We start from the raw sequence: 26,683 nt of genomic DNA, 5'->3' as shown, positions 1-26,683 counted from the left end.
CATATTATTTACCAGTGCTCAACAGAGATGACTGTGATTCGTGAAGGTCATCAGTTCACCAACTCTTCACAGAGTGCAAACACAGATACAGGGACACTGGAGCGTTTTAAAGCCATGAAGATCAGTTGATTCATCAGCAGATCACTCGTCTGTGTTTGCATTTGGTAAACATCTGTTAAGTCCAGTGAACTGATGACCTTCACGGCCAATCACAGTCATTTCTGTTGAGCACTGGTGAATACTATCTACGGCAAATCATCTGCGTTTAAGACGCGCACAACAGTGCTTAAATGTTAGCGGGAAATTTACGTTTTTATTTAAATTTTAGTACCCAAATTCAGTATCGTGAAAAGTCTAATATAGTGAAAGAATTAATTATTTCATTAACTTGAACTTGATAAATGTCATCTAAAACATGTGTTTGGAAAAAAAAAACTTTAGCTAACTAGTGCCATTTCTCTTAACTTAGCTGAAAATTAGGTCCGATATCCCTTTTTATTTTCACCATCCATTCAGAACGAACCTTCGGTTCACTTGGAAATTGGTAAAATGATAAATTTGTGTCTTTTTTTTGCTAATAAGATATACAGCGAGGTACTCAACAATATGCCATCGAAGGCACCATTCCTGTCTGACTCCAGGTGATACTTCCGGGTTTCTTTCCCCTGCAGCATCGCTGTTGCTTTTAAAATGGAGGCCGCATGTCTATAGCTGGCAGTTCACTCCTCTACTATGGCAACCTCTAAAATAGAGACTAAGTCGAAGGAAAATAAATGAATTTCTTTGGAAGCCATTTTTCCACAAAGGGAAATTAAGTCAGAACTGTAAAAGAGCTGATAAATTTGCATCTCAGAATTCAGGTTTATTTATTTATCTTGAAATAATGACTTTTCACACAATTTAGAAAAGAATATTAATAACCTCAGAAATCGATCATTTAAAAAAAGTCATTGCACTTCTGATTTTTTATTTAAATGCATGTTTATTTTATCAAAATTGTCAGCTTAAATCTCCCAATTCTGATTTTCTTCTTGAAAAATATTTTAATTCACAATGCTGAGATAAAAAGCCATAACTTATTACATATGGTAAAAAATAGGACTCCATATATTTCTTAATATTGTTAATATAGTTAAAACTGTTAATATTGTTAATTTTTCTTAATTTTTTTTGATAGAAACCATGAAACAGATATATTTTTCAGGATTCTTTGTTAAATAAAAAAGTTTTAGAGAACATTATCTAGCTAAATAAGTTATTTGTAATAGTGTAATATCCTGTAATGTTTTGATTAGTTTAATGCATCATTGTTGCATGACAACATTTAAACACACACAATAAGATTTGAAAAAAAGAAAGAAAAAAAAAGAAAAGTGGTATGAGTAATTTTATCCAGGGTTACAAAAAGGACAAATCCAGCTCTGCCACCTCACCTATTTCTTTGGCCAATGCGAGACCCTGTGGGTAAGTGATCGGTGCCAGTTTCTTCTCCTTCAGCTTCTCGATGGTCTCCTTCTCATCTCTCAAGTCAAGCTTGGTGCCAACCAGGATAATTGGAGTGGAAGGGCAGTGATGCCTCACCTCTGGGTACCACTGGAGGGAGCAGAGGAGCAGATCAAAACACTTCATTCTCGGCTGTTTATCAATCTATCTCTTGACTAGATACAGCCTTTCTTTTTGTCTTCTATAAAATAGACGAACATTAAAGCTATTCAGAGCTTCTTTTTCTTTTTAATGACCAATCCCACAATCTCTTTGTAAGTTTGTTATATAATAAAGAATGTCCTGGGAAATCATGCTGCCTTGTTTCACTTCGTTTTAGGATATGTCAAAGTCTTTTTGTTGAAAAGATCTTCTCAGAAAGCACTAGCTGAATCACTGGTTAAAGCCGATGCGCATAAACAATGTCAGTGCTCTCTCAGAAAGTGTGAAAAATGCAGAGCAGAGCAGATGGAGAAAAAGCTTTGAAAAGGTGTGCAAAGACTGCTGTACTTTTCAAGGTCCGACCTCTGAATGTTGGCTTTTAATCTGACAATCACAAATACCATTGTTTCCATACACAAAGCAGCCCATGCAGTCACACCGAGCAGACCTTGAGTGGTCAATGGATGTTTCCATAGCAAGTCCACAGTGTTCTTGCCATCGAAACAGGCTAGCAATCATCCAGCAACATACTGTTATGTTGTGAACGTTGAAGTTAAATAAATAAGAACCAATGATATAATAGCTGACAAATAAAACAGACAATGTATTGTGAGCTATAAAGTGTACATAAAGTATTACTTTAAAAAGATATTGAGCATCATGTCAACACCACAGCCTACCTGAGGATTGTTGCTGACCACTGTACACAAATGGCCTCCACAGTCACCGGATTTAAATGCAATAGAGCACCTTTGGGATGTGGTGGAATGAGAGATTCACATTATGGATGTGCAGGCAACAAATCTGCAGCTATGCGTGATGCTTTCAAGTCAATATGGACCAAAATCTCGGAGGAATATTTCCAGTACCTTGTTAAATGTATGCCACGAAGGATTAAGGCAATTCTGAAGGCAAAAGGGGGTCCAACCTGGTACTAGTAAGGTGTACCTAATAAAGTGACCGGTGAGTGTGCATAACATTTCAATTAAAACAAAATATTGAGAGGAAAAAAAATACAGCCTACAATATTTCAACTACATTTGATATATTTTTTAGTTTCTCATGATTTTCCTCTTTCTTAAAGTGTTATTTAAAATATTTCCTTAACAATAATTTGGCTGTAAAAATGTTTGGAATGTTATCTTGGAATGTTATTTTGTTATGACTCCTCCAGTTTGTCTTTGGTACTGACTAATCTAATGTAAATTAGATATTAGAAATTAGGTATTGCTACCATATATTATAGGTAAATGAATGGCTAGCAGGTTACATGATACATGACAACACAGTGAGTCCAGATTGCATGAACACTACACAAAATCATTCTAAGAGTTTATTTATATAGGTGATCGCAAATAAAATGACTAATTAAAAACAGTAAATACTTATTATGGAGCGACACGGTGGCCTCACAGCAAAAAGGTCACTGGTTTGAGTTTCTCCCACAGTCCAAAGACATGCAGTACAGGTGAATTGAATACACTAAATTGGCTGTAGTGTATTTGTGTGAATGAGTGTGTATGGAGGTTTCCCAGTACTGGGTTGCAGCTGGAATGGCATCTGCTGTGTAAAACATATACTGGATAAGTTGGCTGTTTATTCCACTGTGGCGACCCCAGATTAATAAAGGGACTAAGCCGAAGGAAAATGAATGAATAAATGAACACTCATTATTTAATCTGTTCAACCTTTTTAAAATCTTGAAATGAAAGTCCATTAATCTTTTCTTTCCTGCTTTGATGCACAATCAAAAGATACAGAAATGGCTTTTTAAATAGGAGAGGGGCGGTGCCTGATTTTGTCAGTTGTTGTAGTTATATAATAATGCTGTGGTGTCACATGACAATGTGCTCATCCCATGTAGTAATTACTGCAATTTCTATAAGACAACACATCTTCTTACTGGTTCTTTTCTCTCCCTCAGACGTGGAATGTTGAATTTATATGGCAATACTATCAATGCCTAAATACATTGGAAGCAATAAGGTGAAATTTGTAAACATGGTACAGCTCTCAGAAAATCACCAGTTAACAGGTTAACAGTTAAGTTGTAATTATGAGTTCTACAAGGACATTTTTTTCTAGTCGAATTCTCATTATAGATTGGGTGTGAATGTACATTGAGTGTCAGGTTGTCCCATCTTCATACCAGCGAAAACCATTCGAGAACAGAAAAAAAAGTAATTTCAAGAGGGGAAATGATTTAGTTTTTATATTAAATGATTTATCAGTACACACAAACACGCCGACTAACGCAGATGTTTTATGATTTATTCATGTTCACTCTTCATCAATATGCAGTGCCTAAATAACATATATTTTTAATCAAATTCTCAGTTAATGTGGGCAATATTTATCCCTGGATCTTTACAAAAAGTTTTTAAATAAATTATTAAATTAAATAATTTAATTAACATTATAAAAGCAAGAAGGATGTTTCTGAAAAATCTGGGCAGAGGATAAATTAAAGATTTGAATATGTAAATAAATTAAATTATTAGTAAAATTTGCACAAATGTGATCTTAGGCTGGGAAAGTTTCTCAAGGTTTTTTTTTTCACTTTCATCAATTAGTTAAGTTTATTCGCCACTGGCTTGCTTGATTTGGGACTTGTGGAGCTGCGCATCGTTGGATTTGCTCTTCAGTGTTTTGGCTTTCAGCAGTCACTTTTATATTTCATTGGACTGAACTAAACTGAACTTCAATTCTGAAAACTGGACGGACACAGTTTCAATTTACTAGAACTTCTATGTAAAGCTGCTTTGACACAATCTACATTGTAAAAGCGCTACAGAAATAAAGATGAATTGAATTGAAAGTGAAATAATATCTGTACGTGTTGTGTAATACAGTACGAGTTTCGTGTTATGTATCGGCCATATCATGTACTGCAAATTCTTGGCAAATATACATGCACATGTTTTCCATATTAATTGAAAAATATGTAAATGGCACATATCCTTTGTTTCTTTTACAACTATTGAGAAAACTACATATTCTATTCTAAAACATAAAATCACATAAGCTAACATGTATTCTAATATCATATATAAATCATATAAATAAATAAATAAATAAATAAATAAATAAATAAATAAATAATGAGGCTATGTATTAATAAATGAAATTTAATATTTTTCATTTATTAGGAAATGAAATAAATTCCTACATTAATACTAATACTAATATTAATAATAATGATGATTATAATAATAATAATAATAATAATAATAATTATTATTATTATTACTAAGTAGGATATTGTTTATTTATTTAATAATTTTAAGTCTACTTTTACAATTTGACACACGTAAACTATTGCAGAAATGTTCTAACGAACAGGCCCATGTCATATACAGTACAGATACTTATTAAATAACCTACTATAAATTACAAGCATTAACATATGCTATGTTTTTTGCTTTCTCAAGCTTTGGAGATGTAACGTAAATTCCGCTTTACATAATAGGTCACCTATAGCTTTCGTCGTGAGCCACAGCTGTGTTCAAAATGACATCAATGTTTTCAAAGTGCAATGTGAAGGGAGCGCAATTATAAACATGAAGATCGCTAAAACTGAACTGTAAAAATACTTTGAAAGCAACTTACACCTAAGAATGCTGACTTTAATGCTTTTTTTAAAAAGTTAGAATGTTTTAAATTAATAGAGTCAGACACTGCGCTCAGACCCTATCTTACTCTATACTGATAAGAGAAATAACATTAGTTAGTGTGTCTTTCTGAGCTCAGAGCCTTCTCCCAAGACAGCACGCCAAATATGCATATTCTACTCAGTCAAATATCTGAGAGTATGGACTCGTGAAGTTATTACATAAACTGGGTTACAACTACTATCTCTCAATCTACCCCTGAACCTAACTGTAACTCATGTACAGAAGTTACCTTTTAGTAAAAATACAATACAACTTATTTAAAAAAATTCAAATAATAGGGCATAGGGGGGATAACTGGGAATAGAACACAGCTAGGAACTATGTTTGTGACTACAGCTCCAGAGGTGTAGTTGCAAGCATACACGCTTGCCATGCAGTTTGCGAATGTTTGGGATCTGCCAAATCAACAAACTATGTTTGTAATGATGGAACTTGCGACCTTAGTTGGCTAACAATGGTTTTCAGAAACGCACCCCTGGTTGTTTGAAGTTGGCATTTCTGTGGGAGGTTTGCATGTTCTCTCCTTGTTGGTCTGGGTTTCCTCCAGGTGTTCCGGTTTCCCCCACAGTCCAAAGACATGCAGTACAGGTGAATTGAGTAAGTTAAAATTGGCCGTAGTGTGTGCCCGCTGTATAAAACATATGCTGGAATAGTTTGCAGTTCATTCCTCTATGGGGACCCTTGATAAATAACGGACCAAGTCGAAGACAAAGAAATAAAAACTGCAATTTTCCTATCAAAATATTTTGCACTGTGTTTAATGCTTTCAATGCATACAAAACTCAAGACACTGAACTGAGCTATTGTGCACGCAAAAGATCTCTTTAAAAGAGCAGTAATCAAACATTTCCTTGAAACTTTCATGACTCTCTAAAACGAGCTCTAGTTGTTAATCTTTTCAGTCCCACATTTAATTAAAATAGGCTAGAGTCTAGTGTTTTGAATACACCAGCACAAAGTATCTTTGTTTCCTCTCTTCAAGCTTATTAATAAGAGACTTCAAAAGGGTTTAGAGATGCCGAATGGTGGCCTTCATTAGAGATCAGCACGTCTTCAGTGGCATTTATGATTGGCGGTGGGGTGGGTTGCTTTATGAGCCTTTCCTTCTAATCTAGCCAAACGAAAATTATTACAGTGCCCTGTTTTCACATACAATCAGCCTGCCTGGTTAATGAGAAGTGATCTTTTTCGCCCTTAACTTCTCCGTGACAGGTGATTATCCCTGAATGGGTGCGTAAGCACAGGCCACATGACGTCTTACAACCCCTGTATATTTGTGCACTTTCCTCTCCACTTTAAATAGATTTTAATTTGTCTCCTCAACCTTGCACAATCTATCAAGACCGCATTTGCATATGGCAAGTGTTACCATGGTTACTACCCAGGAATATACTGTAGAAATAATAAAGGGAACAACCGGGAGGGTAGAAAAAGCAAAGAGTGGAAGAAGCTTCTGAAGGTCTTTGATTGGGAGTGAAAGCGAAAGGCATTAAGGAACCGGGCGAGATGAGATTGCTATTGTTTGAGCTTAATAACAATTCAAAGGGTTGCTTGTGGACTTGTTTATGCAAATGCTGATTTTAAGCAATGTAAATTGGACCAGATTAAGCCTCGAGTGTTTCTGGAATTATTGATATCACAAACAATTTGTCTTCCTTTTCCATCTCACGCACCAGGGCTCTTGATAAAGTTTGGCACAATACCAACAATTGCTCAGCCAAAAGACACACTCTTATTCTCTTTGCTCGTTCATTTTATCATTTATGAAAAGCATTGAAGATGGTAGAATACAATGGTAAAATCTTTCTGCTTGTGTTTGTTTAAGCTGATTCTTTTTAACAACGTGGATCTTTTGTTTTTTGGTATTTCTCTTTCCGGAGAACTGGAGTCTCACTAATGTGGCTTTGTATTAGCAAAGGCTCAGAGCTGACATCACAGTTAACCGTTTAGCCGATGACAAACTAACTTTGACAAATGCAACATGTTGCAACAGAAACAACTTTATTTGAACATTTTAGTATGATATAATCTGTTGTGTTGATCTGTTGTGTACTATGAGCAACAGTTCACTCGTTGGTCTTATTCTAAAATGTGGATGTGCGCTTATTTTTGCGATTGTTTCAGAACAGGGGTCACCAACCCTTTTGAAACTGAGAGCTACTTAATGGGAACCGATTAATGTGAAGGGCTACCAGTTTGATACACAATAACAAATGTGCTCAATTTACTTTTAATTATATGTTATTATTAATAATTAATGATATTAATCTATGTGAAGATACTGATCATGTTAATGATTTCTCACAATAGTTGTCAACAATGATTTAACCAGAGAGGAAACAGATAAATATCAATATGCAACACTTTATTTTTATATATATTACTGCAAGTATTTACATTTAAAAATCATTACTTCCACAATATTTACACTAGCCCCTAACAGTTTTTAACAAATCATGCTCTACAATTTACCATGTTGGTCATTCAATTGTGTAACATAAATCAACCCCCACATTTTACAGATTTTATCACCAAATCTACAGCATTTTTAACATAGCCGACACTCTTCTAACCATTGTAGTTGCCCCAAGCCGGACATTAGAGAGAGTGGAGATTATATTCCTTCTAGTCTTTAAGCACAGTTTGCTTTCCTGTTTGAAAATGCCTTGTTTTTCTAATAAAAAATGTGTAGCTCTAAATGAGTCTTCGGTTGCATTTTGGGGGTTTTCACCAAAAAAGATTGCTGTTTTCACCGCAACCCATCTCTGGGAAAGAAACTAAACATTGTTTACTAAAATTTCATGCAAAGACTGATTAGTTCACTTCACAAGACCTTAATGTATCGTCAGTATTAATTTGGTTTTACCTGTATACAGCTATCCATGGGCTGGTATAGGATTCTGATGGTATGATAACCTTGGATAAAAAATCATGGTTTCACGGTGTTGTGATTACTGCTCTAAAATATATTATCTTAAAATGTCTGGATAAAAAAACTAAAACATTTTTTCCCAATTGAACACAAATTTTATGTTGAGAAACATTTAAAATATTTTGGAACAGTAAACATGTCAGGCTGAATAATTCAAATGAATCATTAACTTCTGCTGTCTCTTTTAGTTTCAACTAAACACAAATTTCTTCACAATTTAAAACGGTATCTTTGGATATCTTTTAGCTGAAGATAAAAAAAACTGTAAAAAATAATCTTTCATAAAATGTAGGAACGGTATAGCAGAAAATTATGGCAGTTTAAAAACTTGACTTTTCAAAACCAAGGTATACCTTAAAAACAGTTATTGACTTTTATTTTACGAGTAATGAAGGATCACGGTGGAAAAAAAAAAAATATATATATATATATATATATATATATTACTGACAAAGAAAAAACAACAACACCAACATCTTGGATGGCCTGAAAAAAAGTAAAGATTTTTATTTTGGGCACACCATCCCTTTGAGGGAGTAAAGACTATCTATAGGATCACTAGATGTGATTCCAGATCAGAACTCTCTGAGTCAAACGAACCTTTCAACGTGACCTGAAAGCTATCTCTGTTTGTCCCATGGGACACTGGGTCATTTTCCTACTGCACTACACACTTAAGAGAGAACCATTATTTTGACTTCTAAAACAGCCTCCCTTTTGGGATCGCTTTTGAAAATGCTCTCTGTCAGGGTGAAATAGATGCGGTTTAAACACTGTACTGTGGCAGGACACTAAGTGGTTTGTATCTGTCAGACATCTGCAGCACCATTAATGAAGAACGCATCAAGGTCAACTGAGCTTCTGCTACTTATTAAAGTCCTTTAACAGATTTTGTGAGTGTGAGCTAGATAAATACCTTACTAAAAAGAGTCGCCACTGAATTAACCTTTCGGATGGAAAACATACTGCTAAGGATGATGCCATGTGTGATGAATGCTTCTTGAGAACAAATACCTTTTTCTTTTAAAACAGCTGAATTCCACTGACGAGTCTCAGCCTTCGATTTATGAATGTGAATAGTTGCAAGGACAAAGCGGCTGACGTCAGTTTTATTTTTTGAGTATGACTCTTGTGTTTAGTGAATGTTTATAACTGAGGTCAGCAAATGCATCATGGATTAATGCACAGTGGCATCTAGTGTCCAGTTCAATGCAAAGCAAGTTTTAAAGCGATTGTGTGTGCATGCGGGAATGTTGCAAGCATGCATGGAATGGTAGTTTGTCATTGTGTTGGTTGCTACTGTGTCTGTAGGCTCGTTCTGCTGTGACTGTGCTTAGTTTTTGTTAAGGTGTAGACAAAATCGTGTAAGCACATATGGACTCACCTTGGCTCTGACATTTTCGAATGATGCTGGGCTCACCAAAGAGAAACAGATAAGAAACACATCCTACAAAACAGAGAATATTTATTATTAAAAATTGGAAATTAAAAAAATTTAAATTGAATAAATGCTTTCATTTTTAAACAGTGGTTTCCAAAGTGGGAGTCGCAGTAAAATGACAGGTTGGTGATATTAATAGTCAAAAATATTTTTATTAAACTATTACAATTACAATATTTTAACCATAACCCACAGAACTTATAATAGTAAAAAAACAACAACTACAATCAAATGATAAGCCATAAGCCTTTAAATAGCTTTTTTCTTCATAGGAACAGTGTGATTATTAGCACAGCAATAGCGTCAGCTGCAGCAGATTGATTTTATAACTCCAGGGTAAACTTTCTGACACCTTTATGACAATCAAACACATTCAAAATAAATACAGGCCATGGCTGAATATTGAGAATGATCTCTGATTAGCGGTCTCCAAAATTAAACCTTGTGCTGAAAACATTGTGTACACCAGTCTCTTTAGTTGAGTTCAATATTAAATGAAACAAATTAATAAATGACTAAAAAATTATATAGTTGTTAGACTGTTGCACTTTTTGTGTTGTCAATATGCTCGTGTTTATATAGGCTTGTTGTTGTATGGGCAACATTTGCATATTTATAACCACCTAAGAGGGGTCGTGAGTCACTGGCATTGTTATTTTAGGGGTCGTGAGATGAAAAGTTTGGGAACCCCTGATTTAATAGACAGGGGTCAGTAGTTTTTTCATTATTCTTTAATCATCATTACTTTTATCTAATCTAATCTAATCTAATATCATATAATATATTACATAATTCATTGTATTTAATGAAAGATTTGCATACAGATGCTAACACTGTCAAAATGGTTCCCGTTTACATGGATTTGTGAAAAAAAACAACAACAAAAAAAAAACTATGTATTGTATTATATATGCCAGGCCAGTAGTTGGCGATGTAAAGAAACACTGTGTATCAACATACATATGCTCATGTAATCCACTATGCTAAGAATTTACAGGAATAGATAGGCTGCGTCCGCAACCTCCTACGAGTCAGTAGGTACTGCATTTGAATTTAAACTTACTACTCAGCTGTTAGAGAAGTATGTTCTATGCAGTATGTGTGTGAGCAGTATGAATGGAACTTGGAACTCCTATTCAAGAATTCTTTCGTGGGGCATCATGGGATATCAACAGAATCTCGCCAGAAGTAGTAGGCCACCCGGGTACTTTTCACATAGTGATTTTCAAATTCTATGTATTCGGATATACTACTCCGCTCGCAAGCTGATTTTAGCAGACTATACAAGATGAAAGTATGTGATTTCAAACACAGCCAAAGAATTATATAAATAGACCTATTAGATAGAAAGTTGTCATTTTAAACTGTAATATTATTTTAATCTTTAATTTTAAATATTTTAAACATTTTAAATATTTAATTTTTTTAGTCTTCACTGCGTTTTTGATCAAATAAATGTAGCCATAGTGACCATAACAGAATTCTTTCAGACATACATGCATACATAATAATATGGGACATTCTAACAGAAACATACATTATCTGTCCCTGAAATAAAAACATAATACAGTGAATAAAAAGTATTTCATCCCCAAAATTTCTAAAATGGGCTGATGGTTGATTTCTGTATATGAAAATGTCATTCATTTGGTCCTTAGATTTTGTTTCTTAATAAAAACACTTTACAAATGTACAAACCCTGTCATTGTCCTCAGCCCAATTGAACCTACAGCTTCAATAGTTTTGTTATGCTAAAAACTGTCATTTAGAAAAACTAAATCTGAAATAGCAAGTTCAAGCTGTTATTATGCACATCAATTAATTAAAACAGGAAATTAGAAATAAACTCTACAAATAAATACTAAAAATATACAGTCATACAAATTAATGTACAATTGTCCCTGTGTTTCTGTCAATCCTGTAACATTTCCATTAAATTTAACATAAAATGCAATACACGTTTAAGGCTATCACTCAGAAGTGATATTTTGTATAATTTTCTGCTTGTTTTCAGATGATTTTTTAAGGACGACAAGCTTAAATTAGGCCCTGTCACATTTTTTACAAGTGAAAATGTACGTTTCTGGTGGAATGTCCCTTATACACTACATACAGTGCTCAACATAAAATGTAGGTCTCATTTTAAAAATGAAAAATTTTATCCATACGAACATATATTTTGGTGCATTTGAGCAAAACAGATTTATTAAAATGGATATTTATTAAAATAATATTATAACCACCGAACATCTTTAAAAATAGAAAGATAATACACTTAAAATCATGTGAAATATTGCAGAAAAAAATGCAAACTACAAAATTACAACAACATTTTCTATATGTTTTGTTTTTTTTTGTTTTTTGCTCTTTTTTATAATTTTTATTGAATATTTTCCCCTAACATATAAATTTGCGCTACTAATTTTTGGGCTGTTATCACAAGTTATTTTGTTAGATTAGCTCCATTTGGCTTCTGTATTGACGTACATACACACAAATACATATATAAACAATCAGTAATTTTGTCCAGCTGAATGTCTGTAGTGGTGTTTACCGTCTGCGGGTAGGAGAGTGGCCGCAGTCTGTCATAATCTTCCTGTCCGGCTGTATCCCAGAGTCCCAGGTTGACTGGTTTGCTATCCACCATTACATTTGCAGAGTAGTTATCAAACCTGAGGAAAAAAAAACAGCAAATCTCTTAATAATTCATCATGAACATACTGTAAAAACACATAAAACGTTCAATCCTCCTCTTACTGATGTGATACTCACACTGTGGGAATGTACTCCCCGGGGAACGCATTGGTAGTGTAGCTGATGAGAAGACAGGTCTTTCCCACAGCTCTGAAAAACACAAAGAGCAAAGATAAAACACTTAGTAATCTGTCAGAAAACAAACAGCATAATGCACTTTCAGTAAAACACATGCTGCTAAAATTACTTCAAAGTGCACTAGGTGTCTGGCGTAACCATCACAAGAGGAACAGATGTACTGTGATGAATTTGTTCTCGAACACAAAGAACATTGTACTGTATGTGGTCCCATTACAAGAACTAGGCGTTGAACCTTTGAAAGCTTTACTGCATATGCCAATGCCATATATATGAAAGAGGAGATTGTGTGTCCATTTTGTATTATTACTTTTTTCTATGTAGTATTACTACATTTACCAAAGCTCAACTAACCCATGACCGGTTTACATAGAATGTTTTGGCATGCCACTTTTATTACTTTTTGTCCACTATGTATGAATGTTCACTTGTTCTTCTTCTCACTCTTGAGCAGGGCATTTTTATGAAGTCATAAATTATAATTCCTAATGTAATGTTTATTATGAATTATATATCAAAGCAGAACATCTCTTGTCTGATGACCAGTTTACCTGCACAAGGCCAGGGTAAACCTGTCAATCACAGCAATAGCAAACAACAATGATCCAATCATTCCCAAACAATCTCAATTCTCACATCCCTACATGTTTTCTTATCTGAAAAGCCATTTCATTTGGATGTATGACACAAACGGAAGCAAAGGGCTATCAATACTATACATTTAGATGAAGAACTTCTGATATCCCACACAGAAGCCCGAGGTGGAGCAAATATCTGTAGCAACTAAATATACTGTAGGAACAATTATTTCCTTCCAATTTTGGACTTTCAGTAAGAAAAAAAATTTAATTGGCAGACCAGATGAAACCGTTTTTTTTTTTTCTTCAGGTTTTTATTTAGAATCCATAAGAGTTGCATGATTGATCTGTAAAAAGATTGCAAAATTGACTTAAACACATTCAATCTTTATTCTCAATGACTTTATTGAACGTTGAATAATTACAGCTGAAAGATTACATAGATTGCAGCAAAAAAAAAAAAAAAAAAAAATTGTCAGAACCTCTACTAAATTGCTTTTTTTTTTTGTAGTTGCCTATGGAGAATGGTGCAGCTCTAGTTTCTAATACCTTTTGGCTGATTAATCAGTTTTCAACCATTAAAGCCAAACCATCATCAGAATTACTTCTGTTTGTGTTTTAGTTTTACTTATAATTTATACATCTATGGTACTCTTTGGTTTGAACTTCCAAACTGCAGTTTCAATAAAGCTTCAAAGAGCTGCAAATGATCCCAGCCAAGCAAAAAATTATTTTTTTCCTTATAAAACAATCATCAATAAGCCTCAGAAGAATACATAAACTCACTGGCCACATTATTAGGTGCTGGTATAGGTTTGGACTGGTACCTGATACCGGTTACAAAAGATTGCCTTCAGAACTGCCTTAATCCTTCATGGCAAAGATTTAACAAGGTACTGGAAATATTCTTCAGAGATTTTGGTCACTATTGACAGGATATTATCACACAGTTGCTTCAGATTTGTCAGCTGCACACCCATGATACGAATCTCCTGTTCCACCACATCCCAAAAATGCTCTATTGGATAGAGTTCTGGTGACTGTGGAGGCCATTTAAGTATAGTGAACTCATTATCATGTTCAAGAAACCGGTCTGAGATGATTAATACTTTATGACATGGCACGTTTCCTGCTGGAAGTAGCCATCAGAAGATGGGTACACTGTGGTAATAAAAAGATGGACATGGTCAGCAATAATTCTCAGGTAGGCTGTGGCATTCATTCGATGCTCAGTTGGTAATGAGCCCAAAGTGTGGCAAGACAACATCCCCCACACCATTACACCACCAATACCAGCCTGAATTGTTGATACAAAGCAGGATGGATCCATGCTTTCATGATGTTGACGCCAAATTTTGATCCTACCATTTGAAAGTTGCAGCAGAAATTGAGACTCATCAGACCAGGAAATATTTTTCTAATCTTCTATTGATCAATTTTGGTGGGTTTTTGATTCAACTCAGCTGACAGGAGTGGCACCCGGTGTGGTCTTCTGCTGCTGTAGCCCATTCGCGGTTCGATGTGTTGTGCTTTTAGAGATGCTCTGCTGCATAACTCGGTTGTAACGAGTGGTTATTTGAGCTACTATTGTCTTTCTATCAGCTGTAACCAGTCTGGCCATTCTCCTCTGACCTCCAGCATCAACAAGGCATTTGCGCCCACAGAACTGCCGCTCACTGGATATTTTCTCTTTTTCAAACCGTTCTCTGTAAACCCTGGAAATGGTTGTGCGTGAAAATCCCAGTAGATCAGCAGTTTCTGAAATACTCAGACCAGCCAGTCTGGCACCAACAACCATGCCATATTTAAAGTCATTAAATCACCTTTCTTCTTCATTCTGATGCTCGGTTTGAACTGCAGCAAATCATCTTGAACATGTCTACATGCCTAAATGCATTGAGTTGCTGCCATGTGATTGGCTGATTTGTGTTAACGAACAGTTGGACATGTGAACCTTATAAAGTGCCCAGTGAAGGTATATATGTATAATGTTTTGCCACTTTCATTTTAACCACAAAATCTTTGCATGCCAGAGCCAGTACAATCTTTTGTGGTTTAAATAATAATAATAATACACATTTTTAAATAATACAAACCATTCAAAAGGTAAAAACATTTTTTTCTTGGCTGGGATCAGTGCTTTGAAACGCATTAAAACAAAAATTTGTAAGTTCCCATAAGTCCATCCTATGGAGAAAAACCCTCGAGTGTTTTCCTCAAAAACTACAATTATTTGTGACTGAAAGAAATTTCCATTTTGGAATGTATGAGTAGGAAAATGATAAGGAAAGTGTAATTTTGAAAGTGAACTGATTCTTCAACACCCGCTTACTCATATAACACTTTTGTAAATAACAGTGTACTTTTCCATTAGCCTTCCATAGTTTTATCATATAGCTGACAACAGAAGACTAACTTCAGGGCACAATAATCAGAAATCCTTTCACAGAAATAGAAGTAAAACAAACAAAAAAGTACCGCTGTCACAGTTAGATCCAGCGATAGTTTGCCGCCTGCAGAGCCGTGACAGCAAAGTGGAGTGCAACACAAAATACATCAAAACAATTATGTATGCTACCAGGAACTTAAAAATGGAAGTTGACATTCAGTATGAAAGCAGGTCACCTGAAGCAGCAAATGCACACATGGGCTGAAAGAAAAGCGTACGAGAGACAAATTCCAGTGGAGTGCATGTTGATGCATGCACGCAGCGAGACTGAGGAATGCTGGGATTCAGGAGCCTGTGGCAACATCTCGATTGCATCAGGAAAACATGGAGCTACTCAAGGGCAAGGCCAAAAGCAGACACCTCAGGCTACACACGTTCAGTCACATCACAAGTATTCGCCAGCTTTATTACACACTCTTCTGCCCTTGATTTCTCTCTATCGCTGCCTCTAATGTGCATTTAAGCAAGCACAACAAGACATGCATGCATACACACACACACACACACACACACACACACACACATATATATGTTTGAGTTATCCAGACTTGTGTGCACTCGACTCAAGGGCTGGGTTTGGGATTGTTGTGCACAATAAATCATGATGATTCAACTCCAAAAGGGCTGTGCAAAATGATCACATGGACAAAATTTAAAGTCTATCTCTTATTTTTTTTTGTAGATCTGTCACAATAATCAATAAATTGACTTATCACACAACACATGAACATGACCTCAATAATTTTTGGTGATGTAATATATATCACTGATACATAAAAAACTCTTCTAGCAGCATCTCTATCTCCATTGGAGGTGTCAGTAGCCCCTTTCACACATACAGACCTTTTCAGAAAATTACCAGAAATTTTCTGGAAAGGTCTGTATGTATGAACAGACCCTTTTTGAAAAACCGGTAAATTCGTTTTGTGTGCATTGTGTGAAAGCAAAAGGAAGATTGCCGGAAACCATCAAGAAAAGGCTGAGCCCTTCTATGTTTACAAATACAAGCGCAGCTAATACCTTTAGAGGTTATTTCTGGTTAATGATATCAGAATTTAGAAGTATTTTGAAATGAATGTGTGAATGGTCTTTTCCAGGAAAATTATAGAATATCCTTGCCTGTGCGAATACCTTTTTTTATGAATTTACCTGACAAAGACGTTCCGGAAGTTTTCCGGATATATCACTGTGTATACGGGTCTGTATTAGGGCTGCACAATATATCGTTTCAGAATCGATATTGCAATGTGTGCATCCGATATAGAGTCTATAACAATCTATGCAGGATTTATTCATAATAGAGTAAAAAGTTTATCTTCTGGCATGCCTTTTTAAAGCGATAGTTCACCGAAAACTACTACTACTCTCATTATTTTCACTGCACCCTTCACTTGTTCCATTATTTATAAATTTCTTTTTTTATTCTTTTATAATCTGTTTTAACCTCATATTTTATTTGTTTTTAATTATTATTTGTATTTTTTTTATTTTACTTATACTTGTCTGTTTTATTCCTGTTTATTCAAGGCACTTTGAATTGCCCCTGTCTATGACATGTACTATATAAATAAACTTGCCTTGAACACACAAAAAATATATTTTAATTACTCAAACATTTGAAACGGCTGAAGTGTGAGTAAATAGAGAGTATTTTTTTTTTCCTTTTTACATGAACTATCCCTATAAAGCATGTTACTGTGTGAACATTTCGATATTTTAGAGTTTAAGACATCCGGCCACAAGATAATGTTTGTCACTTTAATAAAGATCCCATTATGTATATATGCATCGTTGATTATTCAATATCTTCAATAAAAAGACATGAGGTAAAGGTGAATTGAGTAAGATAAATTGTCTGTAGTGCATGAGTGTGCATGAGAGTGTATGGTGTTACCCAGTGTTGGGTTGCGGCTGGAAGGGCATCCACTGCGTAATACATATGCTGGATAAGTTGGCAGGTCATTCCGCAGTGGCGACTCCTGATTAATAAAGGGACTAAGCGGAAAAGAAAATGAATGAATGAATGAATCTTTGCTCTATTGTATTTATCTCTGCTTGTAAATCATTTGTTGTGTATATATTCGAGACTCAATCCTCTACAAAATTACTCCAATCAATCTAAAATGTAGACTTCTTCCCAAATAAAGCTGTTTAATTAAAAATATATCACAATGTATAATCACAGAAATACAAAACATTGCAATGTCAGATTTGTCCTGTATCATGCAGCCCAGTCAGTATGGTTAAAAAACACTATAGTATTTACTATAATTTACTTTAGTATATTTTTATGTGAGTACATGACAACTGAAAATAGATCTGAAAGCAGATGTTGCAGCCTGTTACTTTTGACCTTGCACTTTTTTGTTAACATTTATTATTATTTATTTGTTTAGGCTTCGTTTTTATTTTCACATTGACTCCAATGCCTAATTATTAAATAGTTAAAATGACTATAATTAAAAGAAACATTCTTAAGAATAAAACATTAAGGGCCCTATCATACACCTGGCGCTATAAGACGCAAGACATACTTGGCATGATTTGTTGCTATTTTCAGACCAGCGCAACCCTAATTTTAACGTTTTGCGCCACATTGTTTAGATGGCAAATTCAATTGCATCACTTTGTGGACTCATGGGTGTGCCAGTCTATAAGAAGGTGTTTTAAGGCACATTGTTACAGCACATTGCTATTTTGAAGAAATAAAACAGCCTGCGCCATTTGCAAACTAAAAGCTGGTCTAAAATCCAGCGCAGAGTGTGTTAGTTATGTGACTATGCAGGTCCAGAATATTTTTGGACCATGTATTTTTCCGTCCTTAAAATAGCAAAAGTGCATTCGGACACGCCCTTAATGCTTTTGTGACAGCGCTTTAGACTTTGCGTCTAGACCATTAAAATAAAGCTCTTTGTGTTCTTGGCATTATACAATGAAGGGCATAAATATAACCTTTATATTTATAACAAATCTGTACATACAACATTCAGATCTTTTTGACTAACTGCATCTCTGTTTAATGGTTAACGTTTATCGTCTTTTTTTCGTATTTATTTTGTGTTGTCACTTGTCATTTTATGACACTGAAAGCTTCTGTAGCCAAAACAAATTCCTTGTGTGCGTGAAGCACACTTGGCAATAAAAACTGATTCTAAAATGGTCTCAAAATAACAATAATTTAGTTTATCGCAACACATTTTGGTGCAATTTATCGTACAACAAAAAATAGATACTGTGACAGGCCTACACGTAATATAAGATTGTCATCTTGCCCAGCCCAATAAATTCAAGAGATGACGAAATAAAGTAATATTAACAGAACTAAAATGGAGCGCAGCCTCTATGGAAATCAGAGATGCCTAACATCACTCAGCACACTTGAATAAATTGTAATCTACATCAATTTCAGTAGACACTCCAGGCAGAAGCATAATTAGAAAACAGTGGGAGATAACTGTTAAAAGAGGTGCTTTCTGGGAGCTCTTTGATGTGGGGAATCAGATATAGATAGATACAGAGGGAAAGATAAATGCAGGGAGAAAGCGAGGGGAGAAAAAGCTCAGTATGGGGCCTGGCATTGTCGTGACAGGATGACAGGAAGTTGGGCGGTGTCAGCCAGGAAGAGAGACAGCGAGCGGCTTTTTGAAGTTTGTCTTTGAAAAATGTGCCCTTGGTGGCTTCAACTTGTTCGTTCTGTTCTTACTCTTTGATTGTTAAATGCTAGCTTTCTCTGCTACTCCTACAACTGTAACACTATTAGTGTGTACTTGTGCTTGTGTGTCAATGATCTGGGGCTGAACGTATGAAACTGCACAGCCTCGTGTTTTTAGCAGAGCTGGCTTCCGCAGAGAGAGAGCAAGAGTGAGTCAATACAGAAAGATGAAACTCAGAAAATGAAAAAGAAAATGTCCACCAAGATTGCAGGACTGTTCTAAGAACTTTGCAAACACCATGTGATGGCATGGGGGTCATTGTATCAAATATATTAAATATATAAACAATGATTATATGTAATGATACATTTCTGATGTCTTTTATTTTTTTGTGATTGTCTTTTTATTTATTTCTAAATTTATAGGTATGTATATAGGCATATAGGAATGGCTCAGTATAAGATTCTGACGGTTTGATAACCTTGGATAGAAATATCACAGTTTCACAGTATTGTGATTACTGCTCTAAAATATGTTGTTTGTAAATGTCTGTCTAAAAAAATAATAACTTTTTGACATATTGTACATTTTTTATACATTGAATGCAATATATTTTATTTTAAGAAACATTTTAAATAGTTTAGAACTTTTAAAGTGGAGGGTCCTTTTCAGCTGCAGATACTGTTGCCCTAAAAAAACAAATAAAATAGTTGTAAATAAAAACAAAACAGAACTTGCATATACCATAGAAATGGTATAACAGAAAATTCTGGCGGTTTTAAAACCTTGACTTTTCCAAACCGTGGTTAACCTTGACATCAGTTATCCTCCCATCCCAAGTGGCATAACTAAGCAAGGATGACAGTACAGATATTTAAAGAGAAATACACACAGTAAATATATTTCTAAATATACAGTGCTCAGCATATATGAGTACACTTACACAAATCTCTCATTTAAATGAATATTTTCTATATAATGCTTTACAATAATTGTGAATATACATTAGTTTATTCAGAACTGAAGCCAAATCTAGAGCTAATCTAACAAAATTAGTTACAATAATCATTCAAAGATGCGTAGCACAAATTTATGTTACAGAAAAGTAATATATACAATTTTCAAAGATAGCAAAAATCAAGAGAAACCCAAAATAAAAAACAATTTTGTTGAAAATTTGTAGATTGTAATTTTTTTTAAACATTTTCTTGAATTTAAATGTATTATCTTTTACATTCTAAAGATGTTCTGTGACTAAAATATTATTTTAATAAATATATCTGTCGAATAAATCTGTTTTGTTCAAATGCACCAATATATATTACCCATATTTACTGAGAAATACTGTAAATAAAAATATTCATTTTCAAAATGGGGTGTACTCAATTATGCTGAGCACTGTATGTATTTAACCAACAGCAGCAAGTAATTACACAGAGTTATAAATATTCCATTTAGAAAAATTATTTTAAAGCTCGGGCTATTTTACTGCAATAAGTCACAGTATGTATTTTAGGCCCATTAATTCTTGCAGTGCTACAAACAAACAATATTAATAAAGAAGAGCCAGAATCTTATAAGATCTCAGAGGTGAACCATTGCAGTTAAATTTTTAGCAGCAGTAAAGCCTGACATTAATGTCTTTAATTATTAAAATGTTGTTATTGAATATTAAGCAATTAAAGGCCATTAATGTCACCTTAATTAGTGATTTGAAAAAAGAATGGAATGCCTTTTATTGTCACTGTACACAATGTACATTATATACAGTTGAAGTCAGAACTATTAGCCCCCTTCAAATTTTTTTTCTTCTTTTTTAAATATGTTTCAATTGACATTTAACAGAGCAAAGAAATTTCACAGTATGTCTAATAATATTTTTTCTACTGGAAAAAAATCTTATTTGATTTATTTCGGCTAGAATAAAAGCAGTTTATAATTTTTTTACAAATTATTAACCCCGTAAAGCTATATTTTTTCTCGAAAATCTACAAAACAAACCATCGTTATACAATAACTTGATTACCCTAATAGGCCTAATTACCCTAACCTGCCTAGTTAACCTAATTAACCTAGTTAAGTCTTTAAATGACACTTTAAGCTGTACAGAAGTGTCTTGAAAAATATCTAGTCAAATATTATTTACTGTCATCATGGCAAAGATAAAATAAATCAGTTATTAGAAATGAGTTATTAAACTATTATGTTTAGAAATGTGTTGAAAAATCTGCCCTCTGTTAAACAGAAATTGGGGAAAAAAAGTAAACAAGCGGTCTAATAATTCCGGGGGGCTAATAATTCTGACTTCAACTGTACATATGTAATGAGATTAAGTGCATCTCACTACTAGTGCAAACATGTACATGTACATTCTTTCAATACAGATCACACTAAACAAGTTACAGAAAAAAAATTATAATAAATGGAAAAAATAAAAATAAAATAAAATGGAAATAACTGTAGATGATAAACAGTAGTGCAAAAGAGGGTATGGGAGAAAATGGGGGGAGGAGAAATTTAATTTCTCTACACTATGAGGAAACATGTGCATCTGTTTCCTAATAAATGTAAAATAAAACGTAAAAAACAAGAATATTCATGTGGGCGTGGATTACTACTTCTTGTAATAGCATCAGTAGTAAACACTAATCAAAATAGCAAAAAAAAATAAATAAAAATCACTGCAGGATTTGTGTTGACATACGTATGAGTTAAAGAATGTACCCTAGCACGTCCTGATTTTGCCAAGCATGATGCGATCCTGGATTAACATCAATTTTGTTGAAAAATATAATTCATACCTATTCCCTACCTCTAAACCTAACCATAATTGTAAATTATGCAATAATAGTTCAATAACACTCATGTAGAAGTGCATAAACCTAACCGTAAGTCTAAAACTTAACATAAACAGTAAACATATGCCTTAATTCTAATTGGCTGATTAGAATCTTGTTCCAGGATCAATGTAGATGTAAACCCAGGAACATGTCCTACTTTGTGAAATCAGGTTGGCCATGTTCCCTCAATATGAATAAAACATTGACAGTTATATCCCAGTTCATTGAATTAATAAGTAATTTGCTAAATAATAGCCCAGACATAATGTCATTGTTTTGTGTTCATCTAAACTTCACCCGGTTATCTGAAATTGATTGTAAAGTTCTGAAACACACCCGGGTGCTTGTGAACGCTTTTTACATAACATGACGTTTTCCACACTGGACTTTGTGTGTGCAGAACTCTGTGATAAGACGTCACGCACATTTGAATAGATCAATGAAGTGAAAACACTGAGGATGTTTACCCTATGTTGAACATATCACTGAAAAAAAATTATAATTCAAGGATGATTCCTTGGATTTACAATTTTGTTAAGTTAAGTGGCTGAAATAAAACAATGTATTTGGTAAAAGTGAAATAGAGTAAACAAAAAGCTTTTTAATTGTCTTATCTGAATACCCTTTGGTTATTTTGAACTGCCATTGTTTGTAAAACACCTACTGTATGTAAACTTCTTCTCAGCTGCTTTAGTAGTTGTGCATGTTCAGCTAATTAATATTAGCAGCCAGTCACACATAAACAAATCAATCCATTTGGACAAGTTGAATATCTTGTTGAATTTCAAATCAAGCACCAGAATCAGGACGAAAGATGATTTAAATAAAAATAAAAATGGAATTCAATGGCTACTAGTTCTCAGCATCCCTCAAAATATATTAATTTGTGTTCATCTGGAAATGAAAAAAAAAAAAACTAAAACTGGTTTGGAATATAATGAGGGTGAGTAAATAATGATCATTTCCATTTTGGGGTTTCTTGCACAACAGTCTCAGTGATTGTTCCAAAACATAGTGGCAGTTCTGTGAACAAAGATATTGATGCCAGACGTCAGATGAGAGGGACCAGACTGGTTCAAGCTGATTAAAAGGATTCAAGAGTTCACACTTAGCTGATAATTAATAAAGCGTATTTGGCATGCTGTCCCGGGAGAGAGCCCTGAGCTCGTAATATCCTCGAGCCCGGGGCTCCCTCCCGTTAGAAGGGCGAGAGGGGAGTTCGAGGTCAGGTAGGTCTCGAAAACTCCCCTGCTTGTCACCGTGAGAAGTGTGAACTGAGGTTGTATTGGGTGATAATTTGTTTTAGTAGATTTGGCTATGGTTCATGTTTTGGACGGTGGGAGGAAACCGGGGAACCCGGGGGAAACCCACGCGAACACGAGGAGATCATGCAAACTCCGCACAGAAACACCGACCGGCCCGAAAGGTTGGACCGGCGGTGTTCTTGCTGTGAGGCAACAGTGCTAGCCACTGGGCCACCGTGTCGCCCAATCAGGAAAGGAGGAGGATGAAGGGGTGGAAAGGGGGGAGCTTCAAGACGAAGATAACTGGAGTGATAAACTCAGGTTATTTATAATGCTTCCGTAATCATCTAATGGGGCTGATTACGGAGCTAATAAGGAGCCAGCCGTGTTGATTATAAGCACGTGATCCTCTCGAAATTAGTTTATGAATAAACCACACCAAGATTAAAAGGAGCATTTCTTCTTACTTGAGTTGCACGTCAAACTCATACTCAAAATTGGACCCAAACTGAGCACACACACACATGAGTGAGAGCACACACACAGTGAGTATACTCTCGGAGCAGTGGGCAGATACTACTTGCAGTGCCTGGGGAGCAATTAGGGGTTAGGTGCCTTGCTCAAGGGCCCCTCAGCTGGGTTTTGAAGATGGAAAGAGTGCTGTTCATTCAGTTCCCCATCTTCAATTCCTGCTGGGACCAATACAACTAGTACAACTCCAACTCTCTAACTAATTAGGCTACAACTGCCCCAAGCTCTGGTCAAAATCCCAAGTGTTTCTGACCATGTAGACCCCTTTAAAACCAATCACGTAATGGCTACTTCCAGCAGTACGACGCACAATATCAAAAAGCTCAATTAATCTCAAACTGGTGAACATGACAGTGAGTTTACTCCACCGTCATCATTTCTCAGTTCAATATGACATGTTCAGGATTTAATTGAACAGGAGATTCACATCATAGCATTTGCTGCCTGCACATCTGTCATGTCAATATGGACCAGATCTCTGAGGAATATTTCTGGCACCTTGATAAATCTACGCTATGAAACAATTACGACAGTTCTGAAAGCAAAATGGTGTCCGACTACTACCAATACTAACCAGTGGTGGAAAGAGTACTGAAAAAATCATGTTCAAGTAAAAGTACCGTTACTTGGCCAAAAATGTAGTGCAAGTAGAATAAAAGTATCTGTTGTAAATATTACTCAGAGTATGAGCAAAAAGTGGACCTTTTAAATGTACTCAAGAGTATCGAGTATTAAGCTGTGAATGGTTGATGTGTTTACATGCAATTTGTGCATGTGTGTGTGTAAACGTAACATTCTGTAGTGCATTTAGTGATTGTTTAAGATTATTTGCTGATTTCAGTGCAGTAAACATCCACCATCTTTTCATAAGTGACACAACAGTTTTTTGTGCAGATTTTGTGGACACTTTTAATGCTTTCAAGCGGTTTGCTGCATTTATAAAGTGCCCATGTCTTGAGGTTGTTCAGTATGATGTGATTTCCTCTCTATGCTCAATGTCATTGGACAGGAATCACAGCACTGATTTTCTACTCAGCCAATCCCCAAAGACAGGAAAAAATCAAGTAGTGACTGCAGTTTGAAGGAAAATAGTGGAGTAAAATTGCCAATACTGCACTAACAATGTACTCAATGGGGGAATAAAAGTACACATTTAGTAAATTACAATTAAAATAATTTGAGTATTTGTAATTTGTTACTAACCTTAAGGGATAGCATTTATGCTAAAATGAAAGTTTACTCTTCATTTACTCACCTTTAAGTAGTTCCAAAACCTTGTGATTTTTTTTTCTTCGGCTGAACACAACACAACAGACAATACTTTGAAGAAAGTTGGAAGCGTAGCCATTGACATCAATAGCATTTTCTTTGTCTACAATAGAAGTCAATGGCTATCGGTAACCAATATTTTTCAAAATATCATTTATGTTTAACAGAAGAATGAAACTCACACAGGTTTGAACCAAGTCAGGGGTGAATGTAAACAATAATTACATTTTTGCTGTCAACTATGCTGTTAATAAAAAAACCTTAGCCAGTGAGTGTCAACGACTTTTGAAAAACTTCTTCAAAATCACCCAATTTGTTCTATTATGGTGTACAAGGAGGAATTATCCTCCCAGTTCAACTTTGAGCAATGCAATATGAGGAACTTCAGCAGCTGGGTCACAGCATCAGATGCAAGGGGAAGTTAAGAGCTTCAAAATGGAGAAGCATGAGCAGGGCTCAAACAGGATATCCTCAAAGCAAATGCACCTCTCCTCCGCTGCCATTTGCAATGCTACTGTAGTAGATGTTCTACTAAACGTGACCACAAAGCAATGCATGAACTGTGTTTTATACATGTCATTTATGCATTTCAACATGACATCCCTACAGTTGCATTATCAATTGCTCTGCTTGAAGATTGTTAGTACATGCTGATTTCATTCCCTCCAGTTCTGTCCCACTAAACTCATATTTTTCAATATAAAGCGTATGGGATAATCAATCCCTCATATACAATACGTTTATGAGGAAATCCCCCTCCCTCTTTCAAAAAGCAGTTCAGAGTTTAAAATCAGAGCAGCCTCATCCATCCTCCATCTTGAATCATCACTGTTTGTGTGTCAGCACATGACCTAAAAACACCTATTGTGTTTGTGTACTTCCTCAAAAAGCAAACTACATTCTTGACATTTTTGGGCCTAAATAAATGAAGTAGAATGTCCTCGTCTGCCATAATTAGTCATCTTGAAGGCAGACTAAAATACCTATTTGACAGCATGACTAGACTCTATAGCCGCACTTACATAACGAAAGAACAGACACTTCTTGTATTCCTTGCACCGCTATGATGCACAGAAAAAAAGTCCTGGTTCACTAGTAACAGCCCAAATGTTTAGACCGTGATGAAGAGGACAGTTGTCTAAGGTAGTCTAACGTTCTAGCCTACTTTACCACAACAAGCACATCAGTTCAAGGATCAAATATGGCTTTACTGACATCAGGTAAATACCCAGCAAGCATTTTTTGTTTTTAAAAGAAGTCTAATAGGCGTTTAAACATAGTCGTCTTGGCTAAAATAAAGCTAAATTTGGGCTGACAGTGACAGTCTATAGTTTAGCCCAAGTTTAGCCTTGTTTTAGTCAAGCTGTCTACGTTCATATGTCTATTAGACGTCTATTAAACACAATATTGTTTGATTGGTGGGTTTATTTTAACTCCTATGATGCAAAATTAACATTATTCATATTATTTAAAAGAATTAAAAACTGAAAGGAGCACAGATGTGCACATATTTGCCCAATTCCAGATTTATAAAAACTAAGTGGTCCTAAAACTGCACATTTTTGTTTTCTTTCCTTAAAACAGAAATATTCCTGA

General features: G+C 35.0%; 1 protein-coding gene across 1 annotated transcript in view; it reads right to left on the bottom strand.

Moving 5' to 3' along the window:
• rac2 (Rac family small GTPase 2) overlaps positions 1-26,683 on the bottom strand; it is a 32,367-nt gene that overhangs the window by 4,770 nt on the left and 914 nt on the right. Inside the window, exons 2-5 of the mRNA NM_001002061.2 lie at positions 12,464-12,535; positions 12,246-12,363; positions 9,635-9,697; positions 1,434-1,593 (exon numbers count right to left, since the gene is read on the bottom strand). Coding sequence (NP_001002061.1) covers positions 1,434-1,593; positions 9,635-9,697; positions 12,246-12,363; positions 12,464-12,535 — 413 coding nt within the window. The remainder of the gene's footprint in view (positions 1-1,433; positions 1,594-9,634; positions 9,698-12,245; positions 12,364-12,463; positions 12,536-26,683) is intronic.

The sequence above is a fragment of the Danio rerio genome, chromosome 3 (genome assembly GCF_052040795.2).
Source record: "Danio rerio strain M-AB ecotype USA chromosome 3, GRCz13ab, whole genome shotgun sequence".
NCBI lineage: Eukaryota > Metazoa > Chordata > Actinopteri > Cypriniformes > Danionidae > Danio > Danio rerio.
The sequence above is the reverse complement of the archived record's forward strand: the minus strand, read 5'-3'. Positions and strand labels throughout refer to the sequence as shown.